The sequence below is a fragment of the Hemibagrus wyckioides genome, unplaced genomic scaffold, assembly GCF_019097595.1.
Source record: "Hemibagrus wyckioides isolate EC202008001 unplaced genomic scaffold, SWU_Hwy_1.0 Contig27, whole genome shotgun sequence".
NCBI lineage: Eukaryota > Metazoa > Chordata > Actinopteri > Siluriformes > Bagridae > Hemibagrus > Hemibagrus wyckioides.
Window position 1 is genome coordinate 180,520 of NW_026690788.1, and position 20,617 is coordinate 201,136.

Below are 20,617 nucleotides of genomic sequence, written 5' to 3' on the forward strand. Positions count from 1 at the left end.
GGGCTGCAGAGCACAGTAGTATAGAGCAGAGTCTGATACAGCAGCAGAGGAGATGATCAGATACACTTGTTTATCATCAACGTTAACAGACATTCTTTGGGGAGGATCAGAATTATAAGTTCCACTTTGATCAATATAAAGAAGGAACTCAGGTTTAGATTTTGGATATTGCCTGTACCAGTGCAGGTTGTTTCCTGAAACACCACTGAATTTGTATTTGCAGGACAGAGTAACATCATCACCTTCATCTACAGCTTTATGAGGGAGAAGTGGCTCTATTGAATCTGCCATGGAGTCACCTGTCATAGAGAAGAGATCATAATGTTCTTAACCTTTAAATAATCAACAGGAAATACTTAAGTCAGACTCACACTCTGCATTTTCACACTGCATCACCACACAGACTAATATTTAATATAATATAGTTAATATTTCTGCAATAACAAAAAGTCAATGTTAACTCACCTAGTGAAAGCCACAGATACATGAATATAACAGTGAACATGATGTCTGGTCTTAGCTCAGTGAAAATAGTGGAGATCTTTCTGTAATCTAATATGTTAACACCATAAAGCTTCAAAATTGCTCCACCCCACAGCATCACATGACAGTGTCACCAATGTTGTTGTCAGATTGTTGATTCTTACTGAAACATCCTGGCTTTACATTCAGCCTCATATGGGAAACCTGTCCAGAGGACATTTAAGTAAACACATACTGAAAGTAGGAAATTAATGTATTTATGTTATTTTACATATGTTAGTGATATCTGTAATTTAGAGAAAGTTTATGTAAACACCAGCAGGCAGATAAATGTTAGAAACACTAAGTGGAAGAGAATATGATTTATTTAAGAATGAGGAAGGAATGAATATTTTCCCTTGGTAATTAAGGTTGAATTAATCCCTTATTTCTCAGCTCTAACAGTTAAATCTGAAAAATAAAACTTTCCTGTACTCACAGTAGCATCAGAAGAAGAGAAAGAAGAATAAAGGCACATTCACATATAAGTTTCTAGTTTTTAATGTTTCTGACACAGCAGGTGCCAAAGAAATGACATTAGATGAGTATTTGTTCTTATGACAGTTTAGTGTTAAGTGGACAGTTGTGTTGTTTAATCAGAATGGTATCTCTGAAAATAGCTTAGGCACTAAGAGTAACCAGGGCAGGGGTTAGGATATTATATCAGCAGTATGTATGATAGAAGAACAAGTATACTCTATGTCTCAGAGAATGTGAGCAGGTTGTGTGATGCTCTAGTTCTAGGCCAACATTAAGATAAGTGACTGCGCCATCTTGTGTTCACTGAAGAGAAAAACCTTAACACCAAAAAAATTGTTTTTTAACTTAACAAATTTACATATGTGCAGAAATATAATTGAAAAAAATAATTGTTTCTCTCTCGCTCTCTCTCTCTCTCTCTCTCTCTCTCTCTCTCTTTCACACACACACACACACACACACACAGCCATTTGCTCACCCATTCACACCTAGGGGCAATTTAACATTATCAATCAATCTACTTAGACTAGCTTTATTTAGATATTACTTCAAACTTGTTGCAAAATATACAGTAATAATATTAAAAATTAGATGATTGTTCAGTAAGTGGCAATATACAGTATCTCACAAAAGTGAGTACACCCCTCACATTTTTGTAAATATATGGCAACCTGTAGCTCTGGTGAACTCCATGCCCAAGAGGGTTAAGGCAATGCTGGAAAATAATGGTGGCCACACAAAATATTGACACTTTGGGCCCAATTTGGACATTTCCACTTAGGGGTGTATTCACTTTTGTTGCTAATGGTTTAGACATTAATGGATGTGTGTTGAGTTATTTTGAGGGGACAGCAAATTTACACTGTTATACAGGCTGTACACTCACTACTTTACATTGGAGCAGAGTGTCGTTTCTTCAGTGTTGTCACATGAAAAGATAAATAATATAATAAAATATTTACAAAGCCGTGAGGGGTGTACTTACTTTTGTGAGATACTGTATGTCCATGTGTCCATACAGCCCTAAAACATCAGGCATGTGTGGCTTGGGGTGCAGTCAGAATTCTAATTCATCCCAAAAGTGTTGAGTGGGTTTGAGTTCAGGGCTGTGTGCAGGTAACTCATTTTATTCCACACCAAACTTGTAATAAACATCTTCATTGAGCTGGAACATTTTTTTGTAAGAATATAAAGACATCCTACAATTGTGCAGCAGTTTGGAGAATGCCCACATACTGGTGTGATGGTTAGGTGTCCACAAATATAGCCATATTGTACATATTCAGGACTTTGTTAGAATTAGTATTGTTGTAATAATGTTGTAATAACTGGTTGTGCATGTCAATAAAGAAACATATGTAAAAATATGTTAATATAAATACTGAACCCTTCTCAATATCTCAGTACCTCAGGTTATGGACTCTCCTTTCATACATATGCATACTTGTACCCTTTTTTAAAGGGCTACTGCAATATAAGCAGAACATTCATAAAGCTGCAACAAAATGTTCCCAATTATATATTTGCTTGAAATCTAATTTGTGCAAAGCCAATATTAAGTTATAACTTGTACTCAATTCACAGACAGATTAAAGTGCACAGTATAATTGCACATTTTATTAGGTAGAATGTGTGTGTGTGTGTTCAGTAATTGTTTGCAGTCTGAATGGCCCAGGGGAAGAAGCTGTTTGTAAGTCTGTTGGTGTGAGACTTTGTTGACCTGAAGTGCCCCCCAGATGGCAACAGGTCAAACAAGTGATGAGCAGGATGTGAGGAGTCTCCTGTGATGGCCTTGATTTTGCTGAGGCAGCGGGACCTGGACATGTCATCCAGGGAGGGCAGAGGGCAGCTGATGATTTTTTGAGCTGTTTTTCACCCTCTGCACAGTTTGTCTGTCCTCATCTGTGCAGCCTGTGTACCACACACCCAGACAGTATGTCAGTGTGCTCTCCACAGAGGTCTATAAAGTTTAAGCCCTCGGGTAGCGTGGCCATGTGGTCTAAGGCGCTGGATTTAGGCTCCAGTCTCTTTGGAGGCAGGGGGTTCAAATCCTACTGCTGCCAGCTGATTCTTTATAAGGCAGTGGTTGTGAGCTCTGGCACCACAAAGGCTTTACAGGGGTTGTGGCTCCTGTGCCTTCTGCAAATGTGCTTAAGAGTTGCCGTTAGCTGAATGCCTAGATGCAAAAAAAAACAGCACGCTCGCACTGTACCGGAGCCCCCAGACCCGGGTGCTGAAATAGCTCCCAGGTTTCAGCAACTGGTGTCAACACCTGGCTTTGAACGCTGCTCCGTTTCACACCTTGCTTTTTCAAACAGCAAGTCCAAACAACCACAGAACGGTACGCAAAACATGGTTTCCGCGTGTGTGAGCCGCATCGGTTGTGCCCTTACCATGGTTACGAGCTACCAACAAAACAACAATTCAACCAAGAATAAAAAATCGACATAAGAAGTGGTGGCCAAGAGGTTTGGGCAATGGAGTGCAAGTGCCAGGTGCACTGAGGTGTAAGGTCATGTGGGTGACCTAGGACGCCAAGAGGTTAAGGAGACAGACTGCTAATCCACGTGGGATGGGCTCCAGTTGCTTTGGGAACAGGCTTGTTTAAACGCGTTGGGTTATGGCGCTCCACTACGGAATTGTCGCCATCTCTGTGGACATTCAGCCTTGGGTGCCTTACCTATACCTGACGAGGTGGCCGAGAGGTTAAGGCGATGGGCTGCTAATCCATTGGGCTTTGCACGCGTGTGTTCGAATCCCATCCTCGTTGCTTGTGTGCCCTTCAACCTCCTCTTTGCATACAGAATGCTTTGTACCTGGTCTGCCAGACCGTGCTAGAGGTGAGCGAGAAAAGCTAGTCCTGGGTCTAGGTGTTTTGCAGCCGTGGGCTGTATTTCCATGTTGGTTGGACACAGATGCTGTAAGGCTGACAGGTCGCCAGTGGAGATCCATGCAGATCAATGCAGTGCTCAGTCCCGAAGACAGCGGCCCGGATCGTGCACCTTTCTTGCAACAGACTGGGATGCAAGTTCATTTCAGCAAACCTTGTCAACAAGAGCCTAAGGCTGTCAATCCACTTTGCAAAACCTTTCCTGGGTTTGGATCTTGAATCACGTCTGGTAATGGAAGCGTGCGTGGTACAACCATTGCTACCGCCTGCCAGAGTGCCTCGCTTTCCCGACCTGGCAGGCCTCCCTTGACCAAAGCCCCCCAACTCTCCAAAGGCATGGGTAGCGTGGCCGAGCGGTCCAAGTCGCTGGATTAAGGCTCCAGTCTCTTCGGGGGCGTGGGTTTGAATCCCACCGCTGCCAGGTGAACTTTTTGGTCGACAACAGCAGAAGGTTGTTCCTTCACCCACACTTTCAGGAGTGTGCGGTTGAGCGCGAGGCCTTAATGCTGAGTTCACACTGCAAGATTTTCAAAGTTGTTGGGTCACCATTGTTTTCACACTGCACGACTATCTATCGGCTTGATTTCTGTTTATTTCTGATAAAAACCTATAACCTCTAATTAACTATAACATCGTGCTCCAACACTCCGTCCAGCGTGTATCCAGCCTTGATGCCCAATGACGCCTGAGATAAACACAGGCTCCCCGTGACCCGAGTATAGATCGGATAAGCGGTACAGACAATGAAATGAAATTGTGCTCCAACCAAAGCCGTGCTTGCTGATATTGAATAGAATAGAATAGAATAGAATAGAATAGAATAGAATAGAATAGAATAGAATAAATGTTATTGTCTTTGCACATAAGGAGTACAACAAAACTGTGGGTGCTCTTCTCAACAACAGTGCACTGAAATATAATACAATGAAGAGCATAGCAAGTAGTATAAAAAAATAAGAAATAAATAGGAAAATAATAAAATATTTAAAGAAATACAAAAAACATTAAACTGTCCAAGGATTTCCTATGAAAATGATACAAATCTAACCCAAAAATAATCTGTTTGCTGTTTAACCCTTAGGAGTCGGCAAACCCGCCGGCGGGAACACTTGCATTTTTTCTGGTAACCGTGAAAAGAACTTAAAATGCTCCGTCATTTTTGATCATACACATAAGTGTAGTACATCATTTGAATCTGTAAGGGTCTACTTTTATTTATGTACACTCACAATATCCACAAAACATTGTGCTTTTGTAAAATAAAGAAAATAAACAGGGTGCACTTTCAGCCGTCTCAGTCTCCGCGAAAATATTTTTGAAACGTGTCACTAAAATGGACTGAAACTGCGTGAATACTGCACACACAGACATGAGAAATATATCTATAGAAAGCTTAAAGGGTCTACTTTTAAATGATGCAAGTCATATCGAAAATCACGGATTATGTAATCCGTGTGAAACCAAGGAGAGGCACAGAATTTCTGTCGCACTTCATTATCTGATCTATATGGTAGTTGAGTCAAATAAAGTCACAAAGTGGATTTGTTTAAATACCAGGCTAATTACTTTTCTTATTGTTTATTCAGTTATGATTACCTTTAAAACTACATTTATTTATATAGTTGATACTTCTCAGTTCCTGCTGATTTATTTAGAATTATGAACAGAAAGTGGGCAACAATTTGTAGAGTCTGTCTATGGGATCATAGATCACAGGGTATGATAAATCACAGAGGTAAAATGTTTGAAGATGCACTGCCACATTTCAGTTAAAAGGAAGCCATTTGATTGCTTGTTTATCTTTTATTGATTAACTCTTCCTATAACTCTTTCGACAAACTTTGCAACCTGAATTTGAACATTTTATTTTCTTGGTCTTTAACAAAACAGTTTTAATCCTTTCTCAACAGCCCTGCATTATGTGAAGGGAGTGCATCCCCAAACCAGGGTATATAACCAGGGTATCTTTAGAAAGCTGATACTTGTAAGCTTACTGTTCAAGACTGAGAATTACTCAAGTGCTTATTAACAGCTATAATCAAGATCCAAAGACATCCAAAGAAGTACCAAGTTTGTTTTCCTTTTGCTCTCTGGATCTTCATAAAGCTTCTTGAAGCTCCACCCTGCAGTATCACATGACAGGGCTGATTGTTGATTCTTACCTTTGAATCCAGGATTTATTGAATTTATTGTTTGAATGAAAACAATTTTTTTGTAAAATGTCTTGCTAATGTTAACATCATAAAGGTTCATGAAGCTCCACCCCACAACAACAGAAGGTTAAAGGTAGTTACATATGAAAAATACAGCATTAGTACAAGTGCACTAGAGATTTTAAACACAGTTTAGTCTAAAGTGGACAGTTGTTTTATGTGAGCTGGTATATCTGAAATTATCTACTACTGAGATGAACCATGGCAGGGGTTAAGATAATATTTGTGCAGTATGTATGATAGAAGTAGAGGTAGAGCCTATATCACAGAGGGTTTATTGTGAAAAGTATGTGAAAAGAATGTGCAGGTTTATATGCTGCTCTAGTATTCGGCCCATCATAAGATAACTGAGTTCACCATCTTTGTGTTCATCAAGGAGAAAAACCTTAAGACACAAAGAAATGTTCACAGACAAAAAGAGGCTTGAGTCATCAAAAAGAGTATTTAAACTTTGCACTTCATCTATTTATAAAGGATTTTTTCTCTGTAACACTGTAATACATTATGTGTTAGTTTTTGCCTCTTCAAGGCAGTGGTGGTGAACTTGCTGTTGTTCACTGCAACAAACTCAAAAGATTCAGTGCTGCCTTCCATGATATAGTGTTGGTATATTGTATATTGTAAAATTCTGCTGTGATGATTGAACCAAGCTTTTACTTTTTATTTCCAGGTTATCAAGGAATATAGAATAGAAATTGTGTGTATAGGCGTTCTGCAATTTCAGTTTTCTTTCTTAATTAAGGCAAACCAGTGACAAGGGATTCTTTTGATGGTTTTTACTGATTCTCCAAAGATTGTTTCTAGACTGCAGTAAGATCACAAATCATGCAATGCTTATATATAAAAGAACGGAAGATTATGTATAGCATATATTATTATACTTATATATATTATATATTATTGTACTTATAATCCAAGAAGTCAGCTCTGAAGGATGTGACAAGAGGCTTAAAACATGGCCAACAATAAGATTACGCCATCTTGTGGAGGAAGGAGAATAATAACAATTTGCAGAACTTTATTCAACTTCTGAACGTGTACAGAGCCTCAGCTGCTTTATTATATACGTTTTGATTGTTTGAATAACATTGTAGAAAATAATAATAATAATAATAATAATAATAATAATAATAATAATAATAATAATAATAATAATAATAATAATAATAATTTAATAAAAAATAGTGTTAGTCATTTAAAAATGAATTAACTTACTATTGTTTTATGATCCAGCAAAGTGATGCTGTGTGAGCTATAGCATGATGGCTCTATGAATAAAAGTGTATTTTATTTTAAAAGCATTGTAAATTCTTATTGATTTTAAACTCAGGTTGCTGTGTAGAGTTTTGAATGCTTTGCCAATATCCACTTTGCTCCTAGAAAAGATTAAATAAAATAGTTACAGATGAATGAATGAATGAATGAATGAATGAATGAATGAATGAATGAATGAAATGTGTCAATAATATAAACTTATTATAAATAATGAGAACAAAAGGGAAAGTTTTCCCCAAAAAGCCATGTATATTTTCCCCATGTAAATTTCTTATTGGCATAACTGCTTTCAACATAACAAAAAAGTTTTTGTACAGTGCAGCTGGATTTCCTGTCACTGTGGGCGCCAGAGCACAGTAGTATAGAGCAGAGTCTGATACAGCAGCAGAGGAGATGATCAGATCCACTTGTTTATCTTCATGAACTTTAGCAGACATTCCATCGGGGATGGGGGAACTTAGATCTCCACTTGGAGTAACATAAAGAAGATACTCAGGTTTAGAGTTCATATATTGCCTGTACCACTGCACATTATATATGTCACCACTGAAGTCTTTGTAGCTGCAGGACAGAGTAACATCATCACCTTCATCTACAACTTTATGAGTAAAAAGTGGCTCTATTGGATCTGCCATGGAGTCACCTGTTATAGAGAAGACAACATATTGTTTTTTTTTCTAAATAATTTAATAATAAGGTATTACATAAATTATACTCACAATTTACTACTTTTTAAAAACACATGTGTTCATCCTTGATTCAGAACATATTATTTTTGCAATAATAAAAATGTTTACTCACCCAGTGAAAGCCACAGACACATGAATATAACAGTGAACATGATGAATGATCTTAGCTGAAGGAAACTATTCTTTCTGTACACTGATATGTTAACATCATCAGGATTCATGAAGCTCCACCCCACAGCATCACTCACATGACAGTGTCACTAATGTTACTGAAAGATTCTTGATTCTTACTGAAGCATTCTGGCTTTACATTCAGTCTCACATGGGGAACATGTCCTAAATCTATTTTAAACAAACACAAAAAGCTAAACTAAAAGCAGGAACTGATAATGAACTGCAATAATCACTATAATAAAGTTTAATCATGTAATTATTGAAATAATTATTATACAAACATTAAATCACAATTTAAAAGGCATCTGTTGTTGCTGCTGTCATTTGGTGCCATTTGTGCCACATTCTGCAAAATTATGTAACATGATAAATCATGACTTCAGAATTGAGTGTGATTGTGTGTAGTTGTCATGTTTAATCCATTTTATTTTTATTGTAATAATTTACAGTATCAGTACATACATAATCGTGAACTAAGCTTAATGGCTTAGTGGTTAGCTTGTTCCCCTCACACCGCCAGTGTCCTGGGTTCACGTCTTGCTCCCACTCACTGAGTGTGGAGTTTGCATGTCCATCTCTCTGTGCTTGGTGGGTTTCCTCTGGTTTCCTCCCATAGTCTAAAGACATACTTCTAGGCTGATTGGAGTCTCTAAATTGGAAGTAGTGTGTGTGCCCTGTGATGGGTTGGCACTCTGTCCAGGGTGTATCCTGCCTTTATGCCTGAGATAGGCACAGGCTCCCTGTGACCTGATGATAGATCGGATTAGAGGTAAAGACAATGAGGAAAAAAAAAAAACTAAATTAACACTTGCTTAAATCTGAACTAATGCATGATTTAAGGCATGTACTAATCACAAACTAATAAAGAGCTAACTTTAACTATGCTGTGACTTTTATAAATTCATGTGGGAATAATTCACATACATTTCACATTATTTATATAATTTGCCATATGAATCTGCACATGATAGATGACACTGGATTACTTTTATCATTTAATCTGATCCTCTTTATTGAACATAGAAGAACACACTAATAATAAAGACCAGTAATTTCATCTCAACCCATTTTGTATCTTTCTCCATTCATTTCTCTTCCGATCCCACTGTAGTATTAGTATGTGCGCTGGGTGACTCGGGTCCAGGGCTCTGCTCCTTTGAACACAACATAACATTCATTATTTTTCCGTGTTTTAGTCTTAAATGTGGCTGTGTTACTTTTAACTACTGGGTCTATGTTAATCAGGTCTGCTGGCTTTCAATCCTTCAACAGTTACACTGCTCATGTTTTGGGTCACTACCCTTCAATATCAATGTGGCACATGACTCTGTACTTTCCAACTAAGTTATCAAATAACAGCACATAATGTGAAATAAAGTTCACAACCCTGTTACTTATCATCTAGTCAGAGATCATTTCTGTCATTTGTCAGTGTGTCAAACTTTTCCTAAAGGTGAAGAATCTTCTGCGTTTATATCATAATTGTCTGTTTTGCTTTGCTTGTCAAGAGCAATATGTACTGTGGTGCTTCTTTTAAAAGAGATATCAAAGATATGTAAACTGGCTGCAGGCAAAATGATGGATCAAAATTAAATTGGGTCAATTTCAAAGTACATAATTAAGAAATCATCCACTTATTAAAACATCCACTGTGTAAAAAAAATCTAAAAAAGAAAATTTTAAATAATTAGTTATCTTTTCAGGTGTCTGAATGTAGAAAAGGCTACAAGCAAACCTGCTTCTTTATTGCTTTACTACAATGGTTTAAAAAATAATAATAGCACACCAACTTAAAATACAGCCTATGAGTAGTATGATGGATATCTGGAATATTTCCTTGCTAGACCACCAGGGGGCAGCACTGAACATTAGAGTTGAACTCTATTTTGGTTCTATGTTCATTTCCCCTGTTCAGCTGGTTCACCTGTTTAGTGTTATGTGAGTAGTGACACAGGAATTAGCTTCCCGAGTTAAGCTCCTTTGCTCTACCTTGTAATTGCCTAGCTTCTGTTTGAAGCATGTTTGTTTGCCTAGCCTAACCTAGCCTAGCCTAGCCTAAACTGGCTTAGCCTAGCTTAGCATAGCCTAGCCTAGTGTAATTCTGAATCAGGTTTTGGTTTGCTTTATTTTACTGCAGTTTCTGCTTCTATGTAGTAGTTTATTTAGCAGAATAAAAGGCAAAAAAATGTTATTAAAAATGAAATGTTTTAAAATGTATGTGTATTGTTAAATCCTTTATTATAAGAAAAAGAATTGTGGGACCTTTTGATCCCGTTCACCAAAAAGATTTCTTAAATTCATTTACTGATGTTCTCAGTGACTCTTTATAAGTTACTGATGTCATTTGTGACGATCTGAACAAATGACATCAGCGAGTCTGCAAATCCTTCTTCATTCTCCTAGTCCAATCATTTAATTCACAAATGAAGCAGTTCGATCAGAATCAATAGTTCTGCCACCATCAGTCTCAAGGTAAGAGGCGTCTGACCAACGATATGATCCTTCACAGTCCACTTTCTGTTTTTTAATCCATAAGACTGTTGTAGTTAAGATTAGTGCTTCACAGTGCTGCTTGAAGAATTCTATTCAACAAGGCCTTGTGTTTTTGTGAGATTGCTAGCTTGTTAGTTGCTGTCTTGCTAAAGTCAGCTCTTGGCTCTGTAATGATCTGAAATAACATGCAGAACAAACAGAACCCTAAGGAACAACAGTTACAGAAAAAGCATACAACTGCCAGAGAAAGCTTACCAGCTTACCAGCTACTACTACTACTACTCAGGTCCTGTGATAGTCTCAGTGTTGTGTACAATAATATTTTCATCCTTGGGCTTTATTCTTTTTATCTTTTATAATAAGTATAGTCTGGAATAATTGGGGTATTTCCCATATTCACATTAGTTAAAATAAATAGTACACAAATGGTGTGATGCTTCACTACAATTTACACATCCTATCTAGTGTATATTATGTTTTTTTAACTAATACCTACATTTCATCTGGATGTAGATTCATCTTGTAAATTAAACTGTACTGATAAGAAAGACACATTTTTAAGTTTTTATGTGTTATGCATAATTTCTTTTTAAACCTATTTCTGTGTCATTTGTAGCTATTTTGAATGAAATTAAGGTTATTTTCAGAGCTGAGGTAAGAGCATATAGTGAGGAATTAATACCAGTATAGAGCACATTGATGTTTACTGTTTGTCAGTAAGCTGTATGGGACTTTCATGTGTGATAATGAAAGCCATATTGATTAATTAAGAATTAATCATTTAAATTCATTTTAAGGTTGTTGAATTTTGTGTTACATCTACATGAGAGAAATCATACAGTTTTTTTTATTGATTGTTCAATCAGTAAGCATTGCCAACATAGGTAAGAAGATGAGTGTTGATATTTGCAGCCAAATAAATATCTAGGAGAGTCTAGGAACTAAAACAGAAAATTATATGGAATTAAACTGGCTCCAACTCCTGAGAAAAACATGCAGCTTGACTTTTTGTACAGTCTGTTTGAGTTTTGTGTCACTGTGGGCTCCATGGTGCAGTAGTACAGTGCAGAGTCTGATACTGCAGCAGGAAAGATCTCCAGATCTACTTTCTTGTCCTTTTTATGAACTTTGATGGATAGTCCTGGGTCATGTTGCTTAGCGTTGGTTACATCATTTGTAGACACAATAATCAGCAGCAAAAACTCTGGTTCTGATTGAGGTTTTTGTCGATACCAGTGGAGATAATCAAGAAGCCTCTGCTATAATATTTTACTCATAAATGCCAATATGCACATGAACACTGAGCTTCATGTGTAATGAACATGACATACCATTATCAGCAGTAGTGAAGAAAAGATTGTTACTTGTGTGTTTCCTTCTCGCCTGGAACTTTAGAAATAAATATTAATGTTCTGTCTTTAATGTCTCCACATTTAGCTCCACCCACTCATATCTATTCATATTTATCACAGCTTTTGTTCCCTAAGTGAATTACTTCCTCTTAAATCTATTAGGTATGCAGATTATCTTTTGTCAGTTCAAGTTTTTGACTTTTGATAAAACTACAGCTTTAAACCAAAACCCACATCAACCTTGAGACCTACCTGTTATATAATAATGTTTAAATCCACTCTACCTTAAAATATAAGTAACTGCTTATTGTCCTGCAGACAAAAATTCATTTATTTATTATTCATCTTCATTAACGGCTTTATCCTGATCAGGGTTGTAGTGTATCTGAATTATATTCTAACCCTAGGCCATAAAGCTCATGAGTAATTTATCCAAGGATCTACAGGCAGCTTTGAAAGTTTATATCATGAATAAGAAAAAGAAACATCCAGCTCAAAAGGCTAGAGCTATCCCTGATCACGTAATTATGTTTAAGATTCTATATGTATATTCATCAGAGTTGTGTACAAGCCATAAACATAAATCATAAAACAAGAAAAAGGTGATTTTACTAACAGTTTCCTTATTTTAATCAAACTGACATCTGTTCATAGCCACTGCCAAATCTAACTAAATGACATTTGTATATATATGCATAATAAACATAACAATGAATCAATCAATCAATCAATGACTTATTTAATTAATGTAGTGTATCATTGGGGAAGCTGAGCAAAAAAGAATTAATGAATTAACTTAATTACACAATGTATGCTTCAGTGGCACCTAGCTTTAACATTTCTGGTAGTGTCATTAATTTATTTTATTTTTTTACCCTTAAAATTGTAGAATTTACTGTGAATAATGTGTAGTTGCTCATCTCTCTTTTATTTTCTTTCATTTTCTTTTATTTTAGTCACATCTGTTATTAGAATTTGTTATTTGTGTCTGTGGTTAACTGATAAGTAGGTAAAGGAAGTGTCTTTCATTTTCTGTGGTTTTTATAAACAATAAGTTTTTGTAAAGCCTTTCAGTGACTCTGTATCACTGTGTTCCTTCTTGTAGAGCACAATGATAGAGTGCAGAATCTGAGATCTGTAGATCTTTAATTGTAAGTTCAGTAGAGTCTGGGGTTGTTTTTGACTCTAATCGAGAGCCAGTGGGATTATACTCTGCAGAACTTGCTGACTTTGCACCTTTAAACAGTAAAAACTGTGGTGCGCTGTTAGGATATTGTTTGTACCAATGAAGATAAACATAACTGCTGCTTGACGTATATGAACATGTCAGAGTAACAGTGTCTCTTTCTTTCCCCTCAGTTTTGGCGTTGTTATCTTTCGGCCAAATTTTATCTGCAACAATGCTTGCTGTAAACAAGAATATATAAATAAATACAAACAAAAATAAATATTCAAATCATTTCTGTAAACATACCTAAAACATCAGCTAAAATCAATGCAGAAAATTATTTTTGTTAATAAAATTAATTAACTGATGAAAATGAATGACCTGTAACTAGAGTGAGAATCAGTGGTATGTATCTCACTATGTACAGTAAGTTGTATAGTTGATCCATTTCTGAACACAGCTCTGTGAGGATTCTGTATAATAGTGCTGTATGTGCTGAACTTTACACGTCGCTAGAAGGCCACACCCAGGAAGTGATGCTGTTCAGGATGAAATCTTGGCTCACTAATAACAATAAATAAATCTTGATTTCAATTTGACTTTCTGACCTATTTGAGTACTAAAATAAATGAAACCTAGTTACAAATAGAGCTCAAAACTTTAGGTCTGAAATTGATTCAGTGTCGACATTATTTTAAACTTATATAGCTGTCTATATACTGAATACTTACAAAACAACATTGTCCAGAATAAAAAACCTGCAGGTATATACATGAGAATAATTGTTTAGTGTTTACAAACTCCAAAATTAATTTATAAACAAGTTAATATAGATGGGTTAGAAGTTTCCCATGTCTTCAGTGGACTGTTTTTGACATTATTATTATTAGTTGAATAGTTTAAGAATAATTAGGTGAATGTTTATTTAGTTATTTTTATTATTATATTCCAGTATGGACACAAATAAAAGGTTTTGGGATCATTTTGTCCTAAATGGTTCCTTAGCCAGTGATGTTCAATTAAAAACAGCTGGTAATTAATGTTTATTAACCAGTTAATTGAGTAACAAAGATCAGCTGTACAATTTCTCCTAACAGATAATATCTGAATATGATCTAGAATTACTACAACACTTGATTTATTTATCAGTATTAACACATAAAACTGTTGGGTATTGGTATAGAGTATTTTAGTTTCTGTGGTCTGACTAAACCTATACAGAATCCTGCACTTGTGTCAAGCTGATTAGATATTGTTTTATTGATATTAGTTCAGTTACTGAGCCTGATTGTCTGGGAGAAGAAGCTGTTAAAGAGTTTGGCAGATGTTCTGTCCAGATGTTCTCATTCCTTCTGAAGATGGCAGGTGAGGAAAGAATCTGGTAGAAGGGGGAAGTGATGTTCAGAAAACTGACGGCTTAATTAATGTACACTTTCTGGTAATGATCCTTGACTAAAGTAAGAGAGACCCTGATGATGTTTCCAGTGGTTTTCTCTATCTGTTGTAGTGTCTTGTGCTCTGAGACAGAATACTCTTTTCATATTAAACACTGGTACAGCTGCACAGGATGCCATTTATTCCTTTTTTTATCTTTTCTCTCGTACATGTCTGCAGGAAATTAAGAGTTCACCCTATGGATTTATCCTTCTACACTTGTCCTCGCACTTCTCCACCTTCTCTCTGTATGTAAACTCAATATTTTGCTGATGAGACTCAACACTGTATTGTCATCAGCATACTTGAAGATATATTTTCGCTGTGCTTTAAGGCAGATTTGTGCTTCAGAAAAGGTGTTTATAATATTCAGACAGATTGATCAGTTTACAATTCATGCCTACGAACCATGTAAACCAAAAACTAGTAAAGATTATCAACTTGAAAGTGATCATATAGTATAGTAATACAAAATAAAAAAAATTTAAATCCATGACCAGCAACAGAGCACAGACTGATTACTGAGGATCGCTAGTAATAATCCAACATGTGTCAAAATATAAACTCTTTATAAATCACAATAGAGAGAGATTTCCCCCAAATATGGCATGTGAAGTCGAAATTATCAGTAGAACTGCTTTCAATATAACAAAACTGTGTGAAAGTTTTTGTACAGTGCAGCTGGATTTCCTGTCACTGTGGCCCTCAGAGCACAGTAGTATAGAGCAGAGTCTGATACAGCAGCAGAGGAGACGATCAGATCCACTTTCTTATCATCATGAACTTTAGCAGACATTCTTGGGGGAGTGTTGGGACTTAGATCTCCATTTTGATAAATATAAAGAAGGAACTCAGGTTTAGATTTTGGATATTGCCTGTACCACTGCAGAGTCTGTACAATACCTCTGAAGTCTTTGTAGCTGCAGGACAGAGTAACATCATCACCTTCATCTACAACTTTATGAGGGAAAAGTGGCTTTATTGAATCTGCCATGGAGTCACCTGTCATGGAGAAGAAAATGTAATGTATTTAACCTTTACACAATCAAGCCAGAATTACATACAGAAATCATGATTTCTAACAGCACACAATTAATAAACAACACATAATATATAAACTAACAAAAGGTCAATGTTAACTCACCTAGTGAAAGCCACAGACACATGAATATAACAGTGAACATGATGAATGATTTTATCTGAATGAAAGCTAAAAGCTTCTGAACTCTTTTTGTACTCTGAAATATTAACATGATAAATGTTCACGAAGCTCCACCCCCCAGCATCACATGACAGTGTCTCCAGTGTTACTGACAGATTGTTGATCTTTACTGAAACATTCTGCCTTGTTTGGGAAACTCTACTGAAACTGTTTACATAGTAAACAAAGAAATTATTCTATTATTGTATTTATTCAATTTTATAAAAATTTACTGACAATTAAAATGAGTAAATATTTTAGTTTTTATATTTTATAAGTAGTGTCTTGACTTGTGGCATTTATTTGTTTGTTGTGATAAAGCATGTTTATTAGAGTTCATATTATTCTGCAAAGAAGTATTTATAACAGAGTCTACATCTTTGGAGGATGTGAGCAGAGTCCTAGCACCTGACCCACAATAAGATAACTCACTACACCATCTTGTGGAGAAATAAGAAAGACTTCAAGAGACAAGGTTTTTAAGGTAATTGAAGGTAATTTATTTATTAATGACATTAATAAATAAACTTCTGAACTATAATTAATATTATATAATGTATATATTTAGTATTTTTTGCATTTCTTTGTATAGCCTTCCCATACAGAGTTCCATAGAGTTCCTGGACTAAATCGCTGTTCCAGTTCACTTCAAATATTTTTCCATCTGATTTTATTCAGTAGGGTTAATTAAGTGTAGTGACCAAAGAACAAAACTGGAGCTATGATTGCACTGGTGTTAATTACAATCATACAGGTCTCACAAACAGAATATTGTCTATAGAGAAAAAGAGCTGCAGAGGAACAGAAACTTTTCCTGCAACAATTTTCTTCATCTATTGATCAAGAGGAGAATAAACTGTGCACCTGAGCCTTTCCTCATTAATGTTCAAGAACACGTCTGTTATTAACAATCAGCTAAAAGAACATTCTCACTCTAACTAGATTTCACTGGCAATCAGAAACTGATATGTATTTATTTTATAGTTATGTTTGGTTACTTAAAGATGATTGTGATTACATTAAACAGTGTATTCTGGGTGGATGAATTGTTGTCAACAGCCTTTAATATAAATACACCAATTTATTTGAATTTATTGACAACAATTTATTATTAAGCAACTTTTTAAAATACTTGTTCTTTTGGTTTGTAACTTGCAAACTAAAGGACTTAGCAATATCAGCAATAGTGAAGAAAACCAAGTGGGCATAATAACATTGTTATCCTGAGTGTTTAGTTAGTTTGTGTTTATCTTTTGATATAAACATCATATTTATTCATATTCATGACAACTCTGCTTTACCTCACACAGCAACTCTTTCTACTAGACAATTAGCAAATCTTAGTATGCTAAAACTACAGTAAAACCAAGCCCCAGATCCATAAGCTGCAGCTGAAACCTAATGAATGGTCATTCAATCAGAGTTTATTTTAAGTACCTACTTTATCCTGGTCACACTTCCACAACTGTCTATATACATTATATATACACACCTTCATTCATTCATTCATGCTTTGTCCTGGGCAGGTGAATCTGGAGCTTCTCCCAGCAACACTAGGGATGATGCAGGAATACACCCTGGATGATACAGCAGTCTAATGCAGGACAAAATGCACAGACACATTCACACACTCATTCAGACTTAGGGGAAATTTAGTGTCAGCAGTCCACCTTAAGTTGGAACATTTAAATCACAGTACAAATAAGAAAACAGAGGACAAGCTCAAATGGCTAGAGTCATCATCCCTCCATCAAATAATTATGTTTAAGATTATAGACATTACCCTTATGTGCAATCAAATCTTGTCACTAATGTTTTATTATTTTTTTATATCTGTATGATCAAACTCACATCTGTTCAAATGAACATGCAGAATAAACATTTAATAAATGAATGTAGATGTAGATTTATGAATTAAAGTATAGTTGTGTTAATCCCTCATTTTCTTTTCAGGCTATTAGCTCCAGCTGCAAATGTTTTCACAAATGTTGTTTGTGTCTGTGGTTAACTGATAAGTTGGTAAAGTGAGTCTCTTTCATCTTCTGTGGTTTTAGAAACTTAATATACCATGTTGATGTTTTTGTAAAGCCTTTCAGTGACTCTGTATCACTGTGCTGTTACTCTTAGAGCACAATGATAGAGTGCAGAATCTGAGAGCTTTAGACCTCTGATAGTAAGTTCAGTAGAGTCTCTGCTTGTTTTCGACTCTAGTCGACGATCATCAGGAGTGCTCCCATAACTTGCTCTTGACCTTGCGCCTTTAAACCATAAATACTGTAGTGCGCTGTTAGGATATTGTTTGTACCAGTAAAGATAAATACGATCACTGCTTGACTCATATGAACATTTCAGAATAACAGTCTCTGCTTCTTTCCTGACAATGTTTGCATCTGTTGGCTCAATTTTATCTGCAAAGCTACCTGGTGTGACAAAAATATAAAGAAATATGTCAGTGAAGTATTTTTTGTAATTCCAATATTGACTTAAGGAATCAAGAAATTACTAGATTAATACAAACATGCTTATTAATTAATGCAATTATTTAACTGATTAAATATCATTGTAATAATTAATAACTGATTGAAAATTACCTGTAACTAGAGTGAGAATCAGTGGTATGTATCTCACTATGTACAGTAAGTTGTATAGTTGATCCATTTCTGAACACAGCTCTGTGAGGATTCTGTATAATAATGCTGAATGTGCTGAACTTTACACGTCTCTAGAAGGACACACCCAGGAAGTGATGCTGCTGTAGTGTAGAGTCATTAATATGTCTGTGTTGTATTTTAAGATTCATCATCTATACCATACTATAAGCCTTTATCTGTTTGTGTGTTTTTTTAATTATTTGTACATTTATAAATAATTATGATAATTTGCTGTGGAAAATCATAGGAAACTGGATCCAGTCTCTCATAAGTAAATTTGCTGTGTCTGTTCCCAAAAGGTAATTAAATTCAGTTCACTTCATTTTCATTCATATCACTTTTAACAATAGACACTGTCTCAATGCAGCTTTACAGAAATACAGAAATTCAGAATAGAAATTACAAAGTTGAAAATTAACTTTACCCCTAATGAGCAACTCTGAGGCAACAGCGGCAAGAAAAAACTCCCTGAGACGATATGAGGAAGACTCAAATGTGAACCCATCCTCATCTGGGTGATACCAGTGAGTGTAATTATGAATAAATTACCTTCTAATTGTATATTATCAAACATTAAAAGCAGCAGAGGAGATGATCAGATCCACTTGTTTAGTTTTATCATCAACTTTAGCAGACAGACGTGGTGGCATAGGGATTTACCTTTTACCCTCCTTTCTGAAAAGGTCAATGTTAACTTACCTAATGAAAGCCACAGACACATGAATATAACAGTGATCATGATGAATGGTGTTAGTAAAATGACAATATTCTGAGGTCTTTCTGTACTCTATTATATTAATATTTCAGAGGATCATGTCTCCACAAAGTGTGACATTCTCCATCCCACTCCCTGTATTCCAGAGATAGGCTCCAGGTTGGAGCTTTAATTTTCAGAGGTAATTACAGTGGGATTTGAACCTCCTTGGACCTCTGGAGAAACAAACTTCCAAGCGAGAACCAAGCCAGCAGTGCAAGTTTCCATTAGTTTTATCCCAACCACTCTATTCCATGAAAAACCAGGGCTCGTCCGGGATTTGAACCCGGGACCTCTCACACCCTAAGCGAGAATCATACCCCTAGACCAACGAGCCAGGTCAGCCCCATTATCTTGATGTGCCCCAATGAAGGTTCACTGTACTCTATAACTGTATGACCTTCTTGTTCATATGGACTGGGGTCCGAGTAAAAGGAACTTGGTTACACAAAGTCAAGTTAACAATAAAGCGAGGCTCCTGTGGGATTCAAACCTTTTTGGAATCCAGACGCTAAGTGTGAACCAAGTAAGCAGCTCTTGCCATTGGGCCAAATTATGTCATTTACAGGGTTGTTACTGTAGTCTTAGATTTCTGTTCTTGGTGAACAGGAATGAAACCCGATGTGGTCTTTAGCTGTTGTAGCTCATCTACCTCAAGAATTGATTATGGAGCACTATTTCAGTGGAGCTTATTTATTTCCTGATTGTGTGATGGAAACTGTGTTTTTATTTTCCACAATTCTTATTCTTAGTTATACATACTTTCAGGTATCCTGTAATTCTCAAAAATATATTAAAGATCCTGCAAAGACACACATGATGAACACATTAAATAGCATGCTCAGTAAAATAAACAAACAAACAAACATAAAATAAAAATAAATCAGATCAGCTGCTTGTCAAAAGAGTTGTATAATATCCACATTTTTATTCCTAGAACATAATCAAATTCCAGCATGTGATCTTTACACTGTCATTAAGTAAATAAACCATCAAACCTGCCACTATTGTTTATGAGAACTGCACTTAATACTGCAGAGGGAGTGAACATGTGGCTTCTTCAAACACACACCTAACTTTTCTATCTGTATTTGGATTCACTTAGAATGTTTTGTCTATTCAATTCAAATAAAGTATTCATATATGGTTATATACATATATTTCTATTGGATCAATAATCAGAATGCTGATGTTATGCATAGCTTCCAGTCTTTTCTTCTTATTGTGATTCTTTAACACTTTCATGTTTGAGGTCTCTGTAGATTTTTGGACAGTGAAGTTGACTTTCCTGTCACTGTGGGCTGCAAGGCGCAGTAGTACA

General features: G+C 35.9%; 2 non-coding genes and 2 gene segments (V, D, J or C); 1 reads left to right on the plus strand and 3 right to left on the minus strand.

Moving 5' to 3' along the window:
* Window positions 1-4,231: 4,231 nt before the first annotated feature.
* On the plus strand, window positions 4,232-4,313 carry trnal-aag (transfer RNA leucine (anticodon AAG)). Its single transcript has one exon. It is a non-coding gene; the product is annotated as a tRNA-Leu (tRNA).
* Window positions 4,314-6,379: 2,066 nt separating this feature from the next.
* Window positions 6,380-8,221, minus strand: LOC131350198 (T cell receptor alpha variable 26-2-like). The segment is given in 3 exon segments: window positions 6,380-6,490; window positions 7,734-8,023; window positions 8,182-8,221. Coding segments are annotated over 3 exon segments (441 nt in total).
* A 7,109-nt stretch (window positions 8,222-15,330) lies between these two features.
* Window positions 15,331-15,874, minus strand: LOC131350199 (T cell receptor alpha variable 12-2-like). The segment is given in 2 exon segments: window positions 15,331-15,692; window positions 15,835-15,874. Coding segments are annotated over 2 exon segments (402 nt in total).
* Window positions 15,875-19,561: 3,687 nt separating this feature from the next.
* trnap-agg (transfer RNA proline (anticodon AGG)) lies at window positions 19,562-19,633 on the minus strand. The gene has a single exon. It is a non-coding gene; the product is annotated as a tRNA-Pro (tRNA).
* Between the last annotated feature and the right edge of the window lie 984 nt (window positions 19,634-20,617).